Source organism: Sorex fumeus, unplaced genomic scaffold (assembly GCF_029834395.1).
Source record: "Sorex fumeus unplaced genomic scaffold, SorFum_2.1 ptg000208l, whole genome shotgun sequence".
Classification (NCBI taxonomy): domain Eukaryota; kingdom Metazoa; phylum Chordata; class Mammalia; order Eulipotyphla; family Soricidae; genus Sorex; species Sorex fumeus.
In genome coordinates this window covers 17,448-39,923 of record NW_026606265.1, presented here as the reverse complement: position 1 = coordinate 39,923, position 22,476 = coordinate 17,448, and the positions used below count along the sequence as shown (strand labels likewise).

Sequence of the window (22,476 nt, the reverse complement as noted above, 5' to 3'; positions counted from 1 at the left end):
GTACATACTCTTCTAAGTACTACCACTCTATAGTATAATTTGAAGTTGGGGAAACTGATGCATCCCATCTTTTTCCCCAAGGATTGCTTTGGCTATTCAGTAGGGTTATTGTTCCATGTAATTTTAGGAGTGTTTGACCTATTTCTTTGAAACATTTCATGAGTATCCATTCTTATCGAGACTACATTGAATCTATACAGTGCTTTGGGGAGTAATGCCAATTTTACAATGTTAGCCCTCCCAATTAATGAGCAGAGTATGAATTTCCATTTCTTCATATCTTTTATTTCACTAAGTATTTTATTTTTAGTTTTTTTGTGTGTAGGTCTTTCATATCTATTGTTAAGCCGATTCCTAGGTACTTGACTTTCTGAGGCACAACTGTGAATGGGATTGTTTGTTTGTTTTTAATGATCTCTCTTGGACATCCGTGGACTTTTGCATGTCAATGTTATAGCCTGTCACTAAATTATACAAATATACTGTTTCTAGGAGCTTTTTTGTAGGTCCTTTAGGGTTTTCAGTATCATGTCATCTGCAGGTAGTGAGCACTTAACTTCTTCCTTTCCTATTTGGATATCCATAGTATCTTTTTCTTGCCTAATTTCTATGACAAGTACTTCCAGTACTATATAAAATAGAAGTGGGGAGAGTGGGCAACCTTGTCTTGTGCCTGATCTTTGGGGAATGCTTTTAGTTTTTCCCCATTGAGTATAATGTTTGCTGAGGGCTTGTAGTGAATGGCGTTGACTATGTTGACAAAAGTTCCTTTTATTGAAGGAACTCCCCCCTCCCCCTTTGTGGTTTTTGGGCCACACCCATACTGCTCGTGGATTACTCCTGACTCTGTGTTCAGGGATTATTCCTGGTAGGACTTAGGGTACCATATGGGTTAAGAGGGATAGAACCCAGGTTGACCATGTGCAAGGCAAGCTACCTACCCACTGTACTATCACTCCATCCCATTCAATTCACATTTTTCTGAGAATTTTATCATGAATGGGTGTTAGATCTTTATTAATGCTTTCTTTGTATCTACTGATATAATCAAATGATTTTTTCTTGTATCGATATGGTGTATTACGTTAATTCACTTGCATACGTTAAACTATCCTTGCATTCCACTTGGTCATGTTGTATGATGTCTTTGATGAGTTTTTATATTTGATTTGCTAGTATTTTGTCAAGGATCTTTGTGTCTATGTTCAACAGAGATATTGGTCTGTAATTCTTTTTTTGTGCTGTCTCTATCTGCTTTTGTATTAGGGAGTAATGTTTGCTTTATAGAAACTTTCTTTGAAGTGTTTGTTTCTTGGATTTCATGAAAGACTCTGAAATGGATTAGCAGTAACTCTTTTTTAAAGGTTTGAAAGAACTCACTAGTCAACACATCTGGGCCTGTTTGGGGTGAGAATCCATCTGGACCTGTTTTTTTTTTTAATTATTTTTATTAGTGAGACACCATGAGTTACAGTTGTAGACTTACAAATTTTTGTACTTGGGTTTCAATTATACAATGATCAAATACTGGTACTGGCAGAGGGACAAAGTCATGCGGGTTCCGGGGCCGAGATCTCCAAGCCTACTCGGATTTGGGCCGAGCATCCTCCACCCAGATCCTCCAAATTCCAGTAGGCGGGGGTCACACCCACCAACTGGCCCCCTGGCGCCGTGTAATCCCATCAATGGCCAAGACTCAGAGACTATAAAAACCAGCTCCCGGAACCGTGAGACCGCGAATAAGACATCTTATTATGACACCTTATTATCTCATTCCTACTTTGGACAAACTGGCAGGTTACCGAATGTAGCCTGCCCACACGGCAGAGTCTGGCAGACTCTCCGTGGCGTACCCAATATGCCAAATACCAGTAACAATGATGGATCTCATTCTCCTAAAGAGCTTTGAATATAATCTCAGGGCTAGGATGAAAGAGACATTACTGGGGCCTGCTCGAGGCAATCGATGAATAACAAATACCCATCCCTCCACCAGTGCCCATTTCCCACCACCACGGATACCAGTATCCCTACCACCCCCCAGGCCCCCATCCCACCCTGCCTCTGTGGCAGGGCATTCCCTTTTGTTCTCTCTCTCTCCTATTGGGTGTTGTGGTTTGCAAAAGAGGCAATGAGTGGCAATCATGTTTGGTCTATAGTCTACTTTCAGCATGCTTCTCCCATCCTGGGAGGATCCTCCCAACACCCTTTATTTGGTTCTCCCTTATCTCTCTGAGCTCCCTTTTCCCTTGTCATGTGTGGCTGGCCTCCAAGCCATGGAGTAAAATTCCTGGTACTAATCTTGGCCATTCTTGGGTGTTAGTCTCCTATTTTGTTACTTTATGTTTCCCAGATGAATGCAATCTTTCTATGTCTATCCCTCTCTTTCTGACTCATTTCGCTTAACATGATACTTTCCATGTAGTACCACTTGTATGTAAATTTCATGACTTCGTCTTTTCTAACAGCTACATAGTACTCCGTTGTGTAAATGTACCAAAGTTTCTTTAACCAGTCATCTGTTCTCGGGCATTCAGGTTTTTTCCAGATTCTGGCTATTGTAAAGAGTGCTGCAATGAACAAACAAGTGCAGATGACACTTCAACTATACTTGTTTGCCTCTCTGGGATATATTCCCAGGAGTGGTATTGCTGGGTCAAATGGGAGCTCATTTTCTAATTTTTGGAGAATCGTCCATACTGTTTTCCAAAAGGGCTGAACAAGTCGGCATTCCCACCAGCAGTGAAGGAGGGTCCCTTTCTCGCCACATCCGCGCCAGCACCAGTTGCTTTTGTTCTTGTGGATGTGGGCCAGTCTCCGTGGTGTGAAATGATATCTCATTGTGGTTTTGATCTGCATCTCCCTGATGATTAATGATGTGGAGCATTTTCTCATGTGCCTTTTAGCCATTTGGATTTCTTCTTTGAGAAATTTTCTATTCATTTCATTGCCCCATTTTTTGATGGGGTTGGATATTTTCTTCTTGTGGAGTTTAACCAGTACTTTGTATATCCTTGATATCAACCCCTTGTCAGATGTGTATTTGGCAAATATCCTTTCCCATTCTGTAGACTGTCTTTGTATTTTGGTCACTGTTTCTTTGGAGGTGCAGAAGCTTCTTAGTTTAAGATAGTCCCATTTGTCTATCTGTTTTCACTTGCTTGGCCAGTGGCGTTACATCTTTGAAGATACCATTAGCCTCAGTGTCATGGAGAGTTTTTCCAACTTTTTCTTCAAAATAAAGCCACGCCCACTTTACAGAAGCTACGCCCACTCATAAAGTGGCCACACCCCCACGGGTACCTGGTGTGGGGGGGAGTAAAGACTGGGTGGAGGAGAAGACCAGCTCAGCTTGGGGGATGAAAAGGAAGAAGCAGAGAGGCTCAGAGCTGCTTTGTCTCCCAAGGTCTGAGAGGACGCCTGGGGGGGGGGCTTACAGGGTGAAATCCAAGTCCCGGGTTCGAGAAGTGGCGGATAAACTGACCTGGGTGGGGAGAATACCAGCTCAGCTGGGTGGGGAGAAGACCAGCTCACCTTGAGGGACGAAAAGGAAGAGGCATAGAGGCTCTGAGCTGCTTTGTGTCCCAAGGTCCGAGAGGACGCCTGGGGGGCTTGCAGGGTGAAGTCCAAGTCCCGGGTTCGAGAAGCAGTGGATAAACTGACCTGGGTGGGGAGAAGACCAGCTCAGCTTGGGGGACGAAAAGGAAGAGACAGAGAGACTCAGAGCTGCTTTGTCTCCCAAGGTCCGAGAGGACACCTGGGGGGCTTGCAGGGTGAAATACAAGTCCCGGGTTTGAGAAGCGGCAGATAAACTGACCTGGGTGGGGGTAAGACTAGCTCAGCTGAGGGGACGAAAAGGAAGAGCCATCTGGACCTGTTTGGGGTAAGAATTTTTTTATTTCCATTTCAACTTTTTCAGTAGTTATAGGTCTGTTCCAACTATTATTGTGTTGTTATTAATGTCTTACTTGAAGTGTCTGTTTGCAGTCATTTTAAGTATCTTGCTGGTCCTTCATTTGGTATGAGTTCTCGCTGATGTACATATTCCTTGACCATTAAGAAAGGACTCTCTCCACCTCTTATAACCTTTTAAATCCTGAAACTTATGTTGTCTGATAACAGTATGGCCACACTGGCCTTTTAGTGGGGGTTGTTTACTGAAAATATTTTCTTCGCAACCTGTGATTTTGAGGCTATGTTGTCTCTTACTGTTCAGATGTGTTTCTTATAGGCAGCAGAAGGTTGGATTCAATTTTATAATCCATCCTATCTTAATTGGTGCATTTAGGCTATTGACATTGAGTGAGATTATTATCATGGAGTTTTGTGCCATCTTTTTATAGCAGTCTGGAATATTTTTGAAATTTATCTTGTCTTAAAGTAGCCCCTTTAATTCTTCTTGTAAAGTTGGTTTTGAGTCTATGAAGTTCCTGAGCTGCGACCTGTCCATGAAGTTCTTTATCATTCTTTCAAATCTGAACAAGAGTCTAGCTTGGTAAAGTATTCTTGGTGAGACATTCATTTCATTGAAGTCATTTTTGGTTTGGTTTGGTTTTTCCCATATCCTACCATTGTGTATGGTGTGACATAGGGGTCCAGTTTAATTCTTTTACTTATGCTTTCATTTTTTACAGTTTCCTCAACAACATTTATTGAAGAGACTTTTTTTCCTCCATTATACAGCTTTAGCTCCTTTGTCATAAATTTACTATCCATATATGTAAATGTTTATTTCTGGACTCTCAGTTTTATTCCACTGGTCTGTGTTTCTGCTTTTATTACCATACTGCATTCTACTTTTGTAGTGTAAAGTCAGGGAACATAAGGCTTCCTGTCTTCTTTTGTCTCAGGATTGCTTTAGCTATTCAGGAATTTTGTGGTTCTATACAAGTTCTAATAATGTTTTTCTGTAACTGTGAAGAATGTTTTTTGAATTTTGATAAGGATTGAATTGAATCTGTATACTATCTTCCATAGTAGGATGGTTGTTTTAATAATTCTCCCAATCCAGGATCATTTCCCAATCCATGTCCATTTCCATGTACTTTTATTTCTGTTACCAATAATTTAGGTTTTTTATGTGTAAGTATTATGCCTCCGTTGTTGATTCCTAGGTACTCAGCCCCAAAACTGGTGTACCTGGAATTTTTCATTGGTTTGTCATCTCTGCAGAGATTAGTCATGATGCAGTGAGATTGGGCCATGTGAATGGTTTGGATGGCAGAGACTGGAGTGTGTGGGGGTAACCAGTCTATAGTTTTCTTTTGTGATGTCGCAGTCTGGGTTTGGTATTAGTGCAATGGTGTCTATTCAGTAATAAATATTTACTTGTGAAGCTGGTCTTACTGCTAAATTTGGATTTTATGTCCTGATTACTCTAAATGCTGTTTCTATCTTTTCAAAATAACATTATCAGGTATCATTGTCTTTCAACTTAAAAACATCATTATAATTCAGCTGTGCATATGTTGTGAGTAGTTTAATCTTTTCATTAATAACTAGATTTAGTTATAGCCCTCACTTCAATATTAGTAGAGAATAAGGCAAAAAACATTGTTGACTTTTGGGAGGGAAATTGCAATTCATAAATGTATTTTTAAAATATGTGGATAATAAAATCAATCACTTAAAGATTACAAAAATTTGTAAATTAAAGCATAATAAAGTGTTATTGCAGTGAGCGTAATTTTTAAGCTGTAGTAATACGAGCAAGACTATACTACAAAACCATAATTTAAGACTATAATTTTGGAGTATAGAGCAATAAAAGTATATCAGGTAGGGTATTTGCTTTGCATGTGGCTAATCTGTGTTTGGTTTCTGGCCCACATATCGTCCCCAAAGCCCTGCCAGGAGTGATACCTGAGTGCAGAGCCAGAATTAAGTCCTGAACACTTCAAGTATGGGCCAAAGCTCCAAATGTATGTGTGTAGTTATATGCATATATATGTAGTTATATGCATATATATGTGTGTGTGTATATATATGTGTAAAACTACACATATATATATACACACATACATATATGTGCACACATATACAAAATTAAAAGATATCTATAGGACAAGTAGAGAAAAAAAAGTGTATCTATTATAGAATTTGGGGGTTAGAATTACTTGTGTCATAAACTTTTCTTTGACTTTGCCATTCTAGTTGTCATCCACTGAAAAGAAAATTAGTCAAAGGTGATATAGATATAGTCTCTAGTATTTTTATATATTTTTATCATTCTAATAATGAAATTTTAATCCATGTGTAAAATCTTAAGATGCACTTTGTAATAAAGCTATACTTACAGGGAATTATGCTAATTTGTGTTTTATGATCATTAAAGAGGTTTCAATAAGAGTTACTCATAAAACTGGATTCTGCCTAGTTTCCAGTGAAGAGAAACAACCCTGCTCTTTTCTCTCCACCAAAGAAAGTATAGTGTGATTCAAATTCATAAGTTATATTGGGAGAAGTATTCCTTAACAGGTCTTTTATTTGCTTATTATTTTAGGAGCAGCTAATAGGTTCAAGAAAATAAAGTTGCCTTCTTCCTTCCTCCAGGTATTCATCTATATCATTGTGTCACTTCTTTGTGGTGGATTCACCTGTGTGAAGAAATAAAAAGAAAAAAATGTTATTAACCAAGGATATGAGAGAACAGGAGTTGGAAGCAATCCATGTGACTCAAGCCTTTTAAAACCAACAGATGATTCTACTAGTCTCTTCAACCCCTTTCTTTTTGTAATGTTGTTCTTTACTTTCAGATTTATCTTTGTCCTCTTAACCAGTTTATTCCATAATACTTCAGACTGATTGATACAATAATGTCTTTAAAAGGCTTAGCATCTGTTTCTTTGGTTTATTAACATATTGTCATCTACTTAGAGAAAGTTTTCTATGGTTGTGCAAAATTGTCACCAAGGTAGAAATAACCATTCTTAACATCTGTCTACTAAAACTATGCAGGAAATTAATATGTGTACATAAAAGAAGTACTTGAGATACAGTATTAAGTAACATCTTAACATGCTTAATTATTGATGAGTTTGAGGTGCCTCAAACAATGTAGCTGGAGAATAGTTGTTATTTGGAGAATTAAAATCAGATTGTTGGTGCTGCTTGTTTTTAGGAGTCCCAGCTGATAACATATTAACATTGTCTCTGCCAGTTGTAGGGAACATATTGTTAAGCTCATTAGAAGCACAGGAATTATCCTTGCCCTCATACTGTTCACTTTCAGGAATAAAGTTGTACCCTTTCATAAACCTCATATCTGTTTCCCAGTGGCAGTTGGTTTGAGAAGATGATTTTAAAATGTTGAAGATGGTTGTTTTTCGTATATTCCTTTTCACTGGATGTTTAGGACTGTTGTCTAGTTAATGAATGAGTAGTGGAGGAAGAAGAGACACAAATTCCTCTGACCAAAGATTGTGAAGAGAACAACTGTGGATTGTTAGTTTTTTAGTTGTTTGAAGGAGGAAAGTGGGAAGTTTTGTCAAGTCTGGGAAAAGCCCCCATTGGATAAAGTTAATAGTTGACTCCATGGTCTGGGCTTAACTGCTATTTAATATAGTTTGAGCATTTTTTTATGGTTAACTAATTTCTTTAATCTGCCCAGTTTTGAGAAACCTTTTGTGAAACTAGAGAGTGATATTTAGAAGCAATACAGACAATTTAACAGCTACTTAGCTATAGTATGAAAAACTAGAGTGTACTCGTACTGCTTCAAATTGTCATCTCTGAGTATGTTATTTTTGGTGTTTATTGAAAATGAAAATATTTGCTGTCATAGATCAGATTGCATTTATCAGTAAGTGCCGGTATGTGGAAATTATCTTAAAGTTGATCAGCTCCTTAATGAAAGAACAATCATTCTATAAAAATTAGCCACCTGTTTAGCCTAACCATGTGCCTTGAATATATATGTTTCACATAATCTGGCTTATGCTTCCTGTTGTTCCATCTAAATATTTTGACTCGTGCTATCTGAATCATTTTTTGACATATATTTTTCAGACTTACTGGAACTCTCTTCCCAGTAGTCATGCACAGTGTAAATGTTTTTCCAGTATCATTCATCAATACTAATGCCTTTTCATTACATCAGCATTTCCTATTGGAAAACTTATCTGCTCCTGGAAAACATTTGGCATTCTAGCATAGTAATTTCCTAACATCTTTAATTCAAGGAGAAGTACCTAAGATTATGTCCCTTCCTTTAATATATACACCTAAATAAAACTGATGTGCATGTTTTAAGGATCAAATACTTAACTGCCCCTTGGTATATTTATGTAATAATGCTTTTAAAAGTACATATCTTGTTTTAAATAATACATGAATTTGAGAGCATTAATAAAATTTAAGAGAATTCGGTGAAAATTTCTTGTTTTAGACATTTTTAGTGGAATCTGATTCTTTTGATGACATGTTTCCATAATCTACAGAACAACAGTGTTTTACTTAACCTAAAAATGCATTAAAAGTCTTACCAGTAGCTTTCAGTAGTTATAAAATTGTCTCAGTAGAACAAAAATTGCTTTTTAACCAAAAGACATAAAACCCTAAAATGACCATGTAGACTATACTAAAAACCGTGAAAGATCCTAAAATGGCCACACAACTTTCACAGCTCTCATCCTAACATCATGGTTGAGAGAGAACAGAAAAATGACTACAGGCATTATAGCCAATTCTGTCTAACTCTGAAAAATCTAAAGTTTAATTATTGGATTAAAAGAGATGACACAAAGGGATGCATAAGGGTAGAGAATCATAATAGTAAACAGATTTAGCAATAATATTCAGCAACAAGGTAAGATGAAATCATGAAATTTGCCATAACATAAATGGAACTGAAGGATTTTATGTAGGATAGAAGGACAAGGTCAACACTGGTGTTCTGTATACTAATCTATTGTATATAGAATAACATGTCTAGGGAATGGTAACAAAGGTGTATGAAACAGTGGCTCTATATTATAGAAATAATGACAAGGAAAAAGGGAAATGGAGAGGGAGTAAACAAGAAGTTGGACATCTGGAATAAACAGGGTCGAGATCAGGGGCATTGGGCCCCTCTATGGTGTAGAGGTAAAGTATCTGTATAGATCTAAACCACTATATTCAACACTACTTTAAGTATGGGACCCAACTACAACAAATTAAGATAAATATAATTGTCAAGGAGTCAGGTTTCCAGGTAAGAAGTAATTTGTAGCAAGTAGTGGAGAGATGGGGCATATAATGGGATTGGAGGTAGAACATTGTTTGCCTGAAAACCAATTGTAAACAAGTATATACATACATACATATATATATATGTATATTTGTTGTGGACAAATTTTTTATACATTTGATCTTTAACCATTTTTGTCCTTTTCCTGTTTCACTAATCTATTTTCTTAAAAAATTATTTAGACACTTGGCCAGAACAACAACAAAACCAGTCACTTGAAGTATTTTAATCAATGCAACTGAGACAAAAAAAATGTAGACAATGTTTTGTAAAGGCTAGAGTAACTCAACAACCCATTTGACTTCTCCCCAGTGATCTTCTAGGTTTCAACTGAAGCTTGCATTTATAGAGGTTTTTTTTAATTGATTAGAACAAAGTAGCACCAGCTTTTTTTCTTCTAGCCAATGGCCCTCAGGATAAATGTGTAAGACTTTGGGTTTGATTCTGATCACCACATGGCCCCTCAAACATTGCCTTATATGACTCCTAGCCATCAAGCACTGCTGGATTTCGGTTCCACAATATTTTTTTAAAGCTTATCATGTGGAAGAGTGATGGTGGTGTCCCACATCAAACCCAGTGGTTTACCAAGGTATCCATTTGAATTCAGTGATGAATTAGAACCAAAACATGTATTATTCAAATAAAGGGTTTAATATGGAAGGGTTGTGCTAGAGAATCAAAGTAACAGCCCTAAGCAATTTCCACCGAAGCACTGGAATTGATGGGAAGTTTGAAACTTGCTGGAAGACTTGAGCATCTTCATAATTCTGATGGCCAAAGCGGATATAAGAAGAATAACATGTGGACAGATTTGTGGAAGCTGTAGCCTCAGTAGGCTGTTGCCAAAATACTCACGACTCCAAATGGTCAGTGGGACCAGGTGTCAGGAGGAGAGAGATATGGAGTGGAACTTAAAGAAAAGATGGGGTAAACCAGGTCTTTTTGCATTTTTGTTTCTCATTGCCCTAACCTTTGGATTGTTTGTTCTCCACTCCTCTTTGGCTTTCTAAATCTTATGTGAGTTCATTTCACTGGAAATGCAGCCCTAACGCTACACAGGGAAAGATGTTTCTAAGAAATTCCCAGCTTCTCTACCCAGTTAAAAAGCTACTCCAGCCCTACCATCCCGATTAAAAAATACTGAATGCCCTGAACAAACACCATGACCTCTCAACACCTGTATTGCAAACGATAATGCACAAAAGGAAAAGGAGAGAGAGCGCAAAAAGGAAAGTGCCTCCTCATAGAGGGAAGCTGGGGCTGGGGGTGGGGTGTTGGGGGATGGTGGCAGGAAAACAGGGGACATTGGTGGCGGGAAATGTACAGTGGTGGAGAGATGGGTGCTGGATCATTGTATGACTGAAACCCAATTCTGAACAGCTTTTTCAATTAAATTTTTTTTCAAAAGTAATGTGGAGTTCATATCCACTTCAATAAGCTTAATCAATGGCTGAATAAATAGCAGTACTACTACATTTAAAAAAGAAAAGAAATTCCCAACTTCTGGGAAGAGCACTGGCTAACAATCCACACAACTTAAGTGTATTCACAGAATCAACAATTTGAGTATTTATACGGTTTATTGTGCAAAATGGTTTTGTATTCATGCAGTTAAGCTAAAATGCATCTGAATTCAGAAAAATTGGGTTTTCTGTACCCCCTTTTTCCAAGGAGAAGAAAAAGTATGGCCTTACTCTGTGGAGGTTTTAGATATAGAGGCTGATGCCCTAATTTACCTTTTTAAATTCCAATTCCAAGTTTGAAACAATACAAAATATTAAGCCCCAGGGCTGTAGAGAGATAGGACAGCTGGTAGGTTTCTTGCTTTGCATGTGGCCAACTTGGGTTCGATCCCCAGAATCCATATGGTCCCTGAGTTCTGCCAGGGGTCATCCCTGAGCACAGATCCAGAAATAATCTGAGGACTGTTGGGTGTGGCCCCAAACCAAAGATGAAAAAGTAAAATGTGAAGTCTCATTCACAGAGAAAATGTTGAGTAGTCCTTGGGATCTCTGTTTCTGGCCATGGCAGAGTAATGGGGATTATCTTTACCCTAGTGCATGTAACAACTCCAAAATGAATATATATATATTTATATAAATGAATATATATAATATTGTATAAATGAATATATCAGCGGTAGGGCGTTTGCCTTGCACGCAGCCAACATGGCCGACCCGAGTTCGATTCCTCCGCCCCTCTCGGAGAGCCCGGCAAGCTACCGAGAGTATCTCGCCCACACGGCAGAGCCTGGCAAGCTCCCCGTGACATATTCGATATGCCAAACACAGTAACAAGAAAGTCTCCAATGGAGACGTTACTGGGCCCGCTCGAGCAAATCGATGATCAACGGGAGGGCCTTTACTTTTACTATATATGAAACAGGTCTTGGGGGACTGCTATAGATATTGAACCTATGACCTTGTATATATGAAGCATTCACCCATCAATTTTGAAGATACTGGACAACAGGAATGAAGAACATTGATACTTCAAAGAAGTGAACTATCAGCCCAGCTTGTTATATTGAGAACATCTTCAGACCAAGCAGAAGATGAATCAAGGAGACACCAGCATATCCTCTGGGTTGACACATTACAGATTGCCAGGGAGACCATGACAGTGCTGGAGAGGAAAGAGCTGAGGAGAGAATTCTAGAAATGTAGGAAATTAGTGAGTGACAGGGAAGGAACCAACCCAAAAGATGAAAGTAGCCTCCTGTACTCACATAGGGTCAAAAATATTGGTTGAGACACTAACAGAACTTGAGGTTTCTTTTGGGTAACAAAGTATATCCAGAGTAGCATTTCAGAAAAATGAAATATCAGGCACTTCTTTCAAAATCCTGTCTAGATGTGTTGGGGTACCCAAAATCAATCTGGGTCAATTCTAGCCCTTAGGAGATGAGATGGACTTCTATACAAACAAAACATCTTACAAGAAGACTGAAAAAATCTGAGATCACCAGCAGCTTACCATATTTATTTGATCCTCACATTGGGCCAGATTTTTGGGAACTCTTACTGTGGCAGATAGGAATATCAATTTCTTTTTATCATTATTTTAAAATTTTTATTAGGGCACCATGATTTACAAAGTTATTGATAATTGAGTTTTAAACATACAATATTGCAGCACTAATCCCACCACCTGTGTCAACTTCCTTCCACCAGTTTTCACAGGATCCCTCCTATGCCCCCATCCCCCTTCAGCCTGCCCTCTTCACAGTCGCCTTTTGAAGTTCGGCTGTTAAAGTTGGGGTCTCTTGATTTCGGCGTTGTTGATTCTGTGGTTTGGATATTTGGCTCTATTATTCCTTAACACCACCTTTGCACCTAAAGGTATTTTTCTTATTCGATACAGGATCTACATACTCTGAACTTAGTCAGTCCTCAGGATGTCTCTCAGAAAAATAATGGGAGTTAATGGAGTACCCAGAAGAGAAAATTTACTTAAGATCCTTATGCTTACTGTGTTTATGGAAAATAACTGCTACTCTTATTAGAAGTAAACTTAATTTTAGAGGTTGTTGAGATAGCACGGAGAGTTGGGTGCTTGTCTTGCATATGACTGACCCGAATTCGATTCCCAGCACACCATACAGTCCCCCAAGCTCCTCCAAGAGTGTTTCCTGAGTTCAGAGCCAGGAGTTAACTGAGCACCGCCAGGTATGACTCAAAATATAAAAGAAGTAAGCATAATTTTCACTCTAAGTATTTGGTAGATTGGGGGTGAAGGTAGAGAGAAAAAATATGTTGTAGTAACATGATTTTTGGTGTGGATTCTAGTCCTCAATCATTTTTGGATATTTTTAGTTTTTTGTTTGTAAACTGGATTGAATCAATTCTAATATCTGGCTGTGATTTTACAAACTGGCATTCTCATTTTTTCAGTTGGTCTTCAGTGGTTAAGAATTCAGAAGTCCTCTTCTAATGACCATGAAAATTTGAGATGGAGAATTAGATATATACTAAGTGATTTATACCTCTGCATTAACTGCTTCTGAACACCTGAGGGCATCAGAGACCTGAAAACCTGGAAATCGTGTTCATTGACGACACTCTGAGATTGAACTGGAACTTCTTGGAGCTTGACTCTTCACTTAACTTCCTTTATAACAGGTTTTCTCTTTTGTCTCTCAATTGGCATCAAGGATTTAATTGCAACCAGTCTATCCTCAGGACGGTCATGGTCACGGTCCTCCCGTTGTTTGTTCATCAATTTGCTCGAGCAGGCCCAGTAACGTCTCCATCGTGAGACTTGTTGTTACTGTGTTTGGCATATTGAATACATCACAGGGAGCTTGCCAGGCTTTGCCGTGCGGGCAAGATACTCTCGGTAGCTTGCTGAGCTCTCCGAGAGGAGCGAAGGAATTGAACTCAGCTCGGCCAGGCTCGGTCAGGCCGGCTGCACACAAGCCCTACTGCTGTGCTATCGCTCCAGCCCCAATCCTCAGGACAGAGTAGACTGATCTATCTTCAGAACTCAGAGACTGATTCTATGAAATAATTGAGCAAAACAACTTTTGAGTAATTGAACTTCTCAAGAATTTCCAAATGTAAAACTGTAAAGAAATAAAAATTTGCCACCCCAAATATTTCTTGGAGGGATCAGAGAGATGGTACAGTAGTAAAGGTTCTTGCCTTACATGCAGCAGACATGGATTTGCTCCCTGACACCCCAGATGGTCCCCTGAGCCCTGATCACAGAGCCAAAGAATAAGCCCTGAGCACAGTCAGGTGAGGCCCCCAGCATTAAAAACAATGTGTCTGGGTTAAAGGTTACTTTTATGGGAAGCACCCTGAAGATAGAATGTAGTTTACCTTTGAAGGAATATTTTCCCTACCATATCAGTTTGTTCTATTCCACCTTTCTTTCACATGGTGACCCTATTCAGCCTCTTAGTTTTAAAATGATTATCTTACAGTGAGTGATAAAACTAATTTTAAAAGGAATATTTTAAAAATTTAACAGCAAAATATTCCTGAATGCAGACTGTTAAACCTAAACCAGCTAACTGCAATAAATAGTTTTTTTATATTACACAAAAGTGAAGCATTAATTTTAATTAGAATTTTGAATTAGACTAAGTTAAATTTAGGACAGTTATAAAGAATCTGTCTCATTGTAGTTAAAAGTGTTAAAATGAATGCACTGCAAATAGAATATTTATGAAATTTTAGCTAAAAATCTGTGATAGAATATGACTTATAAAGAAATGCTAGAAATTACCCAAAGGCAAGAAAATTATGAAGGATTATTTTACTTCATAAAAATGTAAATAGGTATTTTAGACAATAATTTTTCTTTTTTTAAATTTTATTTTCATAAGGTTCACAGTAATTGATTGCATTCAGTATTTCAACACCATTCCCACCACCATTACACCTTCCCGCCACTATTATTTCGAATTTTTCCACCACCATTCAAGCCTGCCTGCCAGGGGCAGATGCTAGATAATTTATTTTCTATTGCTTATTATGAATATCATGAGAGGCAGCCGCGCACTTCTGGAATTTCAAAATTGTAAATGATTGGGGTCCAGAGACATCTCTGTAGGGAGCTAATCCATTTTGAGATTCATTTGTGAGTCTCTGAATCAAGGCTTAATGTGTTGAGATGGCGGCCAGAGGCAGTTCGTGGGCATGACAGCCAGGACCTCAAGCGGGCGAAGAGATGGGAAGGGACAGCATGTCTCTGCTGCCACCATGTGGCCTGGAGTCTTAGTTTCAGATCCCGCATACCTGAGTTTTTCTTCTGGAAGCATGTGGCCACCAGGAGTTTATCTGGAGTGGGTGGAGAGGGAACACCTGCTCCATCTGAGGTGCCCCGGTGGAATTGACTCCGTAAGGGGTCCAGAGAGATCTCCGACAAGCAGTTGTCTTCCGGGATTCACTGTGAATACAGAATTATTGGTGTGGGAAAAAACACCTTGAAACGGTTCTTCACCATTGATGGAAGCCATCTCTCTTACTGAGTCTCCAGCCTCTCTAGACCTAGAGAAAGGGTGGGGCAATGCTATAGGAAATAGAAAAAAATAGAAAAAATGATGGTTTTAGGTAAAGGCATTGACCTACAGGGGAGTAAGTGGGTCTCATCATGCATCTGACCAGGAAACTACATATTGATTTTAAATGTCCACTTTAGGGGCTAGAGTGATAACACAGTGAGTAGAGTGCTTGCCTTGCATATGGCCAACCCAGGTTTCATTCCTGGCATTGCATTTCGTCCCCTAAGCCCCACCAGGAGTAATCCCTAAACAAAATAAGTAAAAATAAATCTCCACTTTTGTGAGAGGCTGAAACTGCAATCAAGGGAAGACTTTTAGTCTTGGTCGGGCCTGCTTGAGCTGTTGAGAAATTGTTTTCTGAATCAGGCAGGTGATGTAGCTGTTTCCAGAGGGAAGATTCCAAGCAGCTCTGACTTATAGAGATTTGGCCGACTGAATCATCAGTGTCTAAAGGGTGAGGAAAGGATATCTGCAAGGAGGCAGCAAAGAGCTTCTCGTGAGGAAATAATCATAACATATCATAATCATATATGAAAATACAATCATAAGCGGGTTGTATCAGGAGGTTCAGTTAGTGTCAGAGCTCCTGAGTTGGTAAAAGGCTCTCTCTCCTGTCTGCTCCAGTCTCATGACTTACTTGGGAACTCACGCACAGGCCAAACTGCTGTGCATATAGTATCAAGATTTGCACCTGTAGAGGTTGCTTTCTAATTGCTTTGAAACACTGCAGCGATGTGGGGTTGTAGAAGGGAAGCTGGGTGGTGGTGGTGTTTTTCCTTAGCAGTATTTCTGGGACAATGTAAGCTGTGAAGCTGATGTTGGTGGGAAATGTGGGAACTGAGGGAACAGATAGCCTCTATACAGAGTGTTAATGGCCTTCTGTTTGACCCATTTTGGTTTCCTCTGTGGAAGTGCCTGGGAGGAGGTGTTTAGGGTTGGTAAAAGTGTGCCACAACACCACAGGGATACTATGACTATGGTCCCACCAGACCCAAAAAAGAAGCCCTGAAGTCACTTCATCTATGCTACAGAACACCACCCCCAGATTCAAAGCTATCACTTCTCCAGGAACAAGATATTTAAGAGTAGGTACAAACACTACCTTTTGGTTTTCCAGATTCCAGGGAGACCAAAGGGAAGAAAGGCTTTGTGTTCCCTCACCCTGAGGAAATAAACACCAAATCCTTGCTCACAGCCAACCTCAAAATCACTTGTGGGAAAATATTTTGCAGAGCAGCCGCCAGACCACCAGAGAGAGCTATTGTCACCCCAAGTATCCCAATAAATGTCATTCTGATACAGCAGAAGTGGAAGGAGACGTGCCAGGTGAATTTAGTCACTTTAAGTCCCATGGAATAGGCAGCCAATCAAATTTGATAATGGCATGGTTGGGGGTGGGATATGGCAGCAGATAAAAAAGAAGCCCCCAATCCCATTTTTTCTTGCTCTAGACTCTATTCTCTCTTCCTTTATGTCCAAGATCAGGTATGGATTTGTGCCCAGACAGATGACTCACTACATGCAGTCCTCTTAGGTCCAGACTGAGGCAAAATCAAGGAGGGATAAGAATCTGACCCATATGCACATGGCCCTTACTGGAGACTGAAGAAAGTGTAAATAGGATAGAAAGCAATGCAGGGACAGGACCTGGCTGTTGTTTATGAGAGACAAGTAGACTACATGGGATGAGACAGGGAGGTCATTTACGGGATAAGGCAGCATCAAGGACAGGACTGGTGACGTCATTCATGAGTAAAGAAGAGGCCTGGACATCTGGGGAGGGACCAGGGTCATCTACTTTATCTGTAATAAACTCTTATTAATCTCCCGAATTTTGTATGCAAATCTTTCATAAACGTCTCAAGAACCCACCAGTGCAGGACAATCTGTATTTTCACTAAAAATTCCCCCAAGGAGTCCTGTAGCCACTCAGAAATGATAAGAAAACCAAATGATACTGTGGGTGTGACTCAGGCAGGACTGACTGGGAGGAAGGTGCAGAGATGCTCACCTCCTCCTCCCAGTGTCCTGACCCAGTGTGTCCATCATCCTGGGCAACAAACAAACAAACACTGTCCTCCCATTGTTCATCAATTTGCTCGAGTGGGTCCAATAACGTCTTCAATTTGAGACTTGTTACTGTGTTTGTCATATTGAATACATCACGGGTAGCTTGCCAAGCTTTGCCCTGCGGGTGAGATATTCTCGGTAGCTTGCTGGGCTTTCTGAGAGGGGCGGAGGAATCGAACCCGGCTCGGCCGGGCTGGCTGCGCTCAAGGCAAACACCCTACCGCTGTGCTATTGCTCCAACCCTGGCAATGAGGTTCATAAATGTTAGGGAGTGAGGAATTTAACCTGATATGCTGACTGCAGCTCTGGAAACCACCAGAGGGCCAGTGCTGCGCTGTCCTTCCCACTCAGGCCCAGGTCAACCCAGGGAGTAAAGCCCTGCTTCACCTGCACCTGACTGTCCCTTTCAGTTTCCATCAATGAGAACAGCCTCCAGTTTTCTGCCCATGGAGCTCATTCTGTTCCATTGTTCCCAGATGTCCTCATCACCTTCACCCCAAGTGGTGGCCTCCCATGTTGGAAGGTTCATCAGTCCCTCCTGAGCCCCTCTGCCATTCCTAAGGCCTTCAGTTCTTTCTGTCAATCCTAGGCTTTTGGCCCTCAGCACACTCAAGGCCTGCCCATTATGTCAATCAATCCTCAGTCCTCTCCTTCCTCTCCCCCCACATCCCCCAACCACCACTCTCTCCTTGACTCAGCTTTCTCCTGACTGCTTGTCTCTCCGGGACAGCTTGACTCTCTACAACTGCTCAGTTCTCTCTGTGAATGCTAGGCTCTCTCTGAGAAGGCTCCGGTCTCACTGTGGATGCTGGGTGTTTTGGCTATCTTCAGCAACCTAATTTTAACTCTAAGCTCTTTCTAGGCCACCCTAGCTCTTGTACCACTTCCAAGAATTGCACGTGCTACATTCAGATCCCTGTGCTTTGGAATCTATCATGCTATGGATTACTTTGTCCTTACTGAAACCACACTTACTTGAAAGAGTTCTATACCTCAAGAAGCCCGAGCACGATCTCAGGGTGAGGATGAGCAGTGAAGGGTTGGTATCCTTCCCAAATTCTCTGAGGGTCCAGGGTGGAGAGATTTTCCCAGAGTCACACATGAGTAGTTTTAGCTGGCTCTTTGATTTCTTCCTCACATTCATGGATTCACAGAGGAATGAGGGAATGTCTGCACTGGTTCTATTTAAATAAATAGTTCAACTTCAGTCCAGGGCTGTGGGGGCTCAGAAGTCATGCAAAGGCTCCTCCTTACTACACACCAAGTAACTCAGAGGAAATCATATACAAGGTCTGATGTGGAGATATAGGTGATTAACAGATAGGGTAAGCAGAGCACAAAAGGAGAGGTTAAAGATAAACACAGAGCGGCTGGCACAATAGTACAGCAGGTAGAGCATTTGCCTTGCACACGGCCAAACCCCCAGGTTCGATTCCCAACATCCCATATGGTCCCCTGAGCACCGCTGGGAGTAATTCCTGAGTGCAAAGCCAGGAATAACCCCCGTGCATTTCCCGGGTGTGACCAAAAAAGCAAAAAAAAAAAGAAAGAAAGATAAACGCAGAGGAATGGGAGTGCTTCAGGAGCACTGTGATGGATATAACTCAATAAACCTAAGCTGTCAAGGGAGAAAGGCCGAGGAGAAAAGAGGAACCAACGTTATCCTATAATAACCTGTAATTTTATTTTTCTTTGCTGCTTCCTGACTCCAGATTAGTCTACTCGACATACCTCAGTGATTATGTATTTCTCTCTTTCTCCTATCAGTTCAAATGTCAGCTACAAGGATCATGCAAGTTGGCATATTCCCTGACTTTATTTTGTAAACTTAGATTCTTACATTCCTTGATCCGCCTCATTGTGAGTTCAAAAAGTGTGGGTTTTAACGCATACGTTTGGTGACCAAGATCCATTCCCCTGGCCAGCCCAAGGTGACAGATGGATGAAGGATAGGGAAATGGGGAAGTGGAGGAACAGGGCTGGTGGGTAATCAGTGACTTTATTTCGTTCTAATCCTAATCCTTACAGTTTCATTCTCCTGCAGTATAGTTGTTTCTTCCCCAGCATAGTTATTTTTTTCTTACCCTCCCTCCTTACAGAATAGTTATATAGAAATCGTGAAGGTGAGGGTACACATAGATGGGGTTGAATGTCATCATAACAACAAACAGATGTAAAGCTCTTCCTTCAGGAGAAGTTCTTCTAGGAGATTAACTCAAGCACAAAAATCTCATTTGTGGTCCCAGAATTCTAGATTACTAGGAGATCCACTCAAGAGCAGGATTCTATCTAAGAGTGTATTGCTTTCTCTTTCCTTAGCTAGTAATTCATTTATTTCTAGTCATTTCTATGAACACAGTAAGAGATGCAAGCTTAAATGGTGTCTCTTCATGGGGACATGACATTCTCAGGCGAGATTATTCTTTCCTAACTCCAGCAGGGTCCTTATTCAGTTACTTCTTATTGGGTCATGACAGAGTTTGTTCCAGGACTCTGCTGTCAACTTATTATACTTTTATGGTTCTTAGCCTGTCCCTTTTCAATTCCAGGGTAGCTTATAGCTTGCCCTGAGTCTATCCAAGTCCCTCATCAGAACCCTCCCTTAGGGGATGTTAGGAAGTAAGGGCAACTGAGGCTTAAGTCAAGTAATTATGATGGATGCCCATGAGTAAATATTATTTGGAGTCATTTAACTCCCATGTTACAAAAGCATGGCATTAACTGGACATAGCTAAACCATGCAAAGGACCTAAAGGAAAGAGAAAAACAATATAGGATTAGGAGTGCCTGATGGAATTGTGTGTGCCTTGGAAACATTGTGATGGGTGCAACTTAATAAACCTAAGCTCCTTGCAGGAGGAGCAAGGACAAAGCAATGTTATCCAACACCAGGGAAGATAGTGAAGTAATATATTTTATTTAGGAAATATTAGAGGGCAGAGAGAGAAGATAAGAGAGCTTCCCAAGGCAAAGGGAGTGGTTTCATGAAGGAGATCACAGGTACTTCCAGAGAGAAGTGCCATAAAGTAAAGTGGGATTAGCTGCATCCAAAGCTGAGATGTGGAGACTCCAGGTTTCAGACTGCAGAGCTACTTTGGGAACTGATTTTAGGATTCTCTCCTCCCAAGCTGTCTCAGCTCTGAGTGTTGTTGCTAGAGAGTTGCCAAGGGAAAAGGCTTTTGGCCTTGGGGAATTTCTGTTCTCTCTTATCAGGGTCTCATTTCTGTCATATCAGATAAGACCTGCTTCTCATACTGAGTTGGCAGCAAAGTATGCCTTTTCAGATCCTGTCTCTGCAAACATTCCTTGTTTGGTTTTAACTTTTTATCTATCTCTCTGAAAATCACTGCCAAGGGGCTCTCTACCTGACTGCTGCTTATCACTGTCTTGCATGCATGGTCACAAGGAACAGATCCACTGTTTGCTAGTTTGTTTCTGGGTCACACTTGGTGGTACTTGAAAGCTGCTCCCAGTGTGGTGCTCAGGGGTTACTCCTAGTGGGGATGAGGAGATCATGTAGTGCTAAGAATTGAACCCGGGCCTCCTGCAGGCAAAACAAATGCTCAAGTACTGCTATTTATTCAGCCACTGATTAGCTGATTGAATTGGGCATGAACTCCACCTTACATTTTTTTTTCATTTTTTATAATTTTATTTACTGAATCACCGTGAGAGCAGTTACAAAGCTTTTGGGTTTAAGTCTCGGTCATTCAATGAAACACCCGTACCGTCACCAGTGCCCATTCTCCACCACCAAAAAACCCAGTACACCCCCATCCCACTCCCTCCCCGTACCTGTGGGGCAGATGATTTCCACATTACTCTCTCTCTACTTTGATCACATTCAATATTTTGACACCAGACCCACCATTATTATTTGGGATTTTACCCCAACACTCAGATCTGCTGAAAAGGCAACAGTAGGCAATTTGTTTTCTATTGCTGGTTAAGAATAACATATGATGTCACGTGGCTGCAGTAGTGGCTGCACGATCTTGAAATTCCAAAATTTTAACACATAAATCTGGAGAGATTTTTGCCAAAACCTGCTGGGTTCCGAGATTTGTTCCTGAGTGTCTGGAATCATGGACGTTAAGCAGCTTGATGAGGCGTCAGAAAGGCCATTCATGGGTGGCGACTCAGGGTCTCATTGGGACGGGGAGGAAAGGGCTGGCTCCACCCCCATCCTGTGAGGCCCCACATGTCTCGTCACTGAGGGTCCAAACCTGACTGTCCAGTGGCCTCTGGAGGATGGCGGCCACCGAGCCGCTGAGGGGGAGCAGGCGGAGGGACAGCACATTTTCCCCCCTGGAGTGGCCCGGTGACAGTCACCTACTGCGGGGTCTGGAAGCATTTCTGCCAAAAGCCGCTGGGTTTTGAGATTTGTTTTTGAGTCTCTGGGATCTGGCTGTTAAGCAGCTTGATCAGGAGCCGGAGAGGCCGTTTGTGGGTGGCGACTCGGGGTGTCATTGGGGTGGGGAGGAAAGGGCCGGCTCCACCCCAATCCTGTGAGGCCCCACATGTCTCGTCACTGACTGTCCAGTTGCCTCTGAAGGATGGCAGCCACCTGGCCTCCAGGGGGAACAGGCCAAGGCATGAAACCTATTCCCACCTGGGTTGGCCCAGCACCAGTAACCTACTGCAGGGACCAGATGCATTTCTGCCAAAAGCTGCTGGGTTTCGAAATTTGTTTCTGAGTCTCTGGGATCATGGCTATTAAATGACTTGATCAGGAGCCAGAGAGGCTGTTCATGGGTGGTGACTTGGGGTCTTGTTGGGATGGGGAGGAAAGGGCCAGCTCCAACCCCATTCCGTGAGGCCCTGCATGTCTTGTCACTGTGGGACCAAATCTGACTGTCCAGTGGCCTCTGGAAGATGGCGACCACTGAGCCGCCAAGGGGGAGCAGGCGGAGAGACAGCACCCTTTCCTCCCTGGGGTGGCCCGGCAACAGTAACCTACTGTGGGGTCAGTACGCATTTCTGCCAAAAGCCACTGGGTTTCAAGATTTGTTTCTGAGTCTCTGAGATCATGGCCATTAAGCAGCTTGATCAGGAGCCAGAGAGGCCGTTTGTGGGTGGCGACTCGGGGTCTCATTGGGGTGGGGAGGAAAGGGCCGGCTCCACCCCAATCCCTTGAGGCCCCATGTGTCTCGTCACTGCGGGC

At 41.2% G+C, this 22,476-nt stretch overlaps 1 protein-coding gene across 1 annotated transcript in view; it reads left to right on the top strand.

Moving 5' to 3' along the window:
- LOC130017683 (vesicle-associated membrane protein 7) overlaps positions 1-6,773 on the top strand; it is a 69,246-nt gene extending 62,473 nt beyond the window's left edge. The window contains exon 8 of the mRNA XM_056108417.1: positions 6,553-6,773. Within this exon, the coding sequence (XP_055964392.1) occupies positions 6,553-6,612 (60 nt within the window). The 3' untranslated portion in view covers positions 6,613-6,773. The remainder of the gene's footprint in view (positions 1-6,552) is intronic.
- The last annotated feature ends 15,703 nt before the right edge of the window (positions 6,774-22,476 follow it).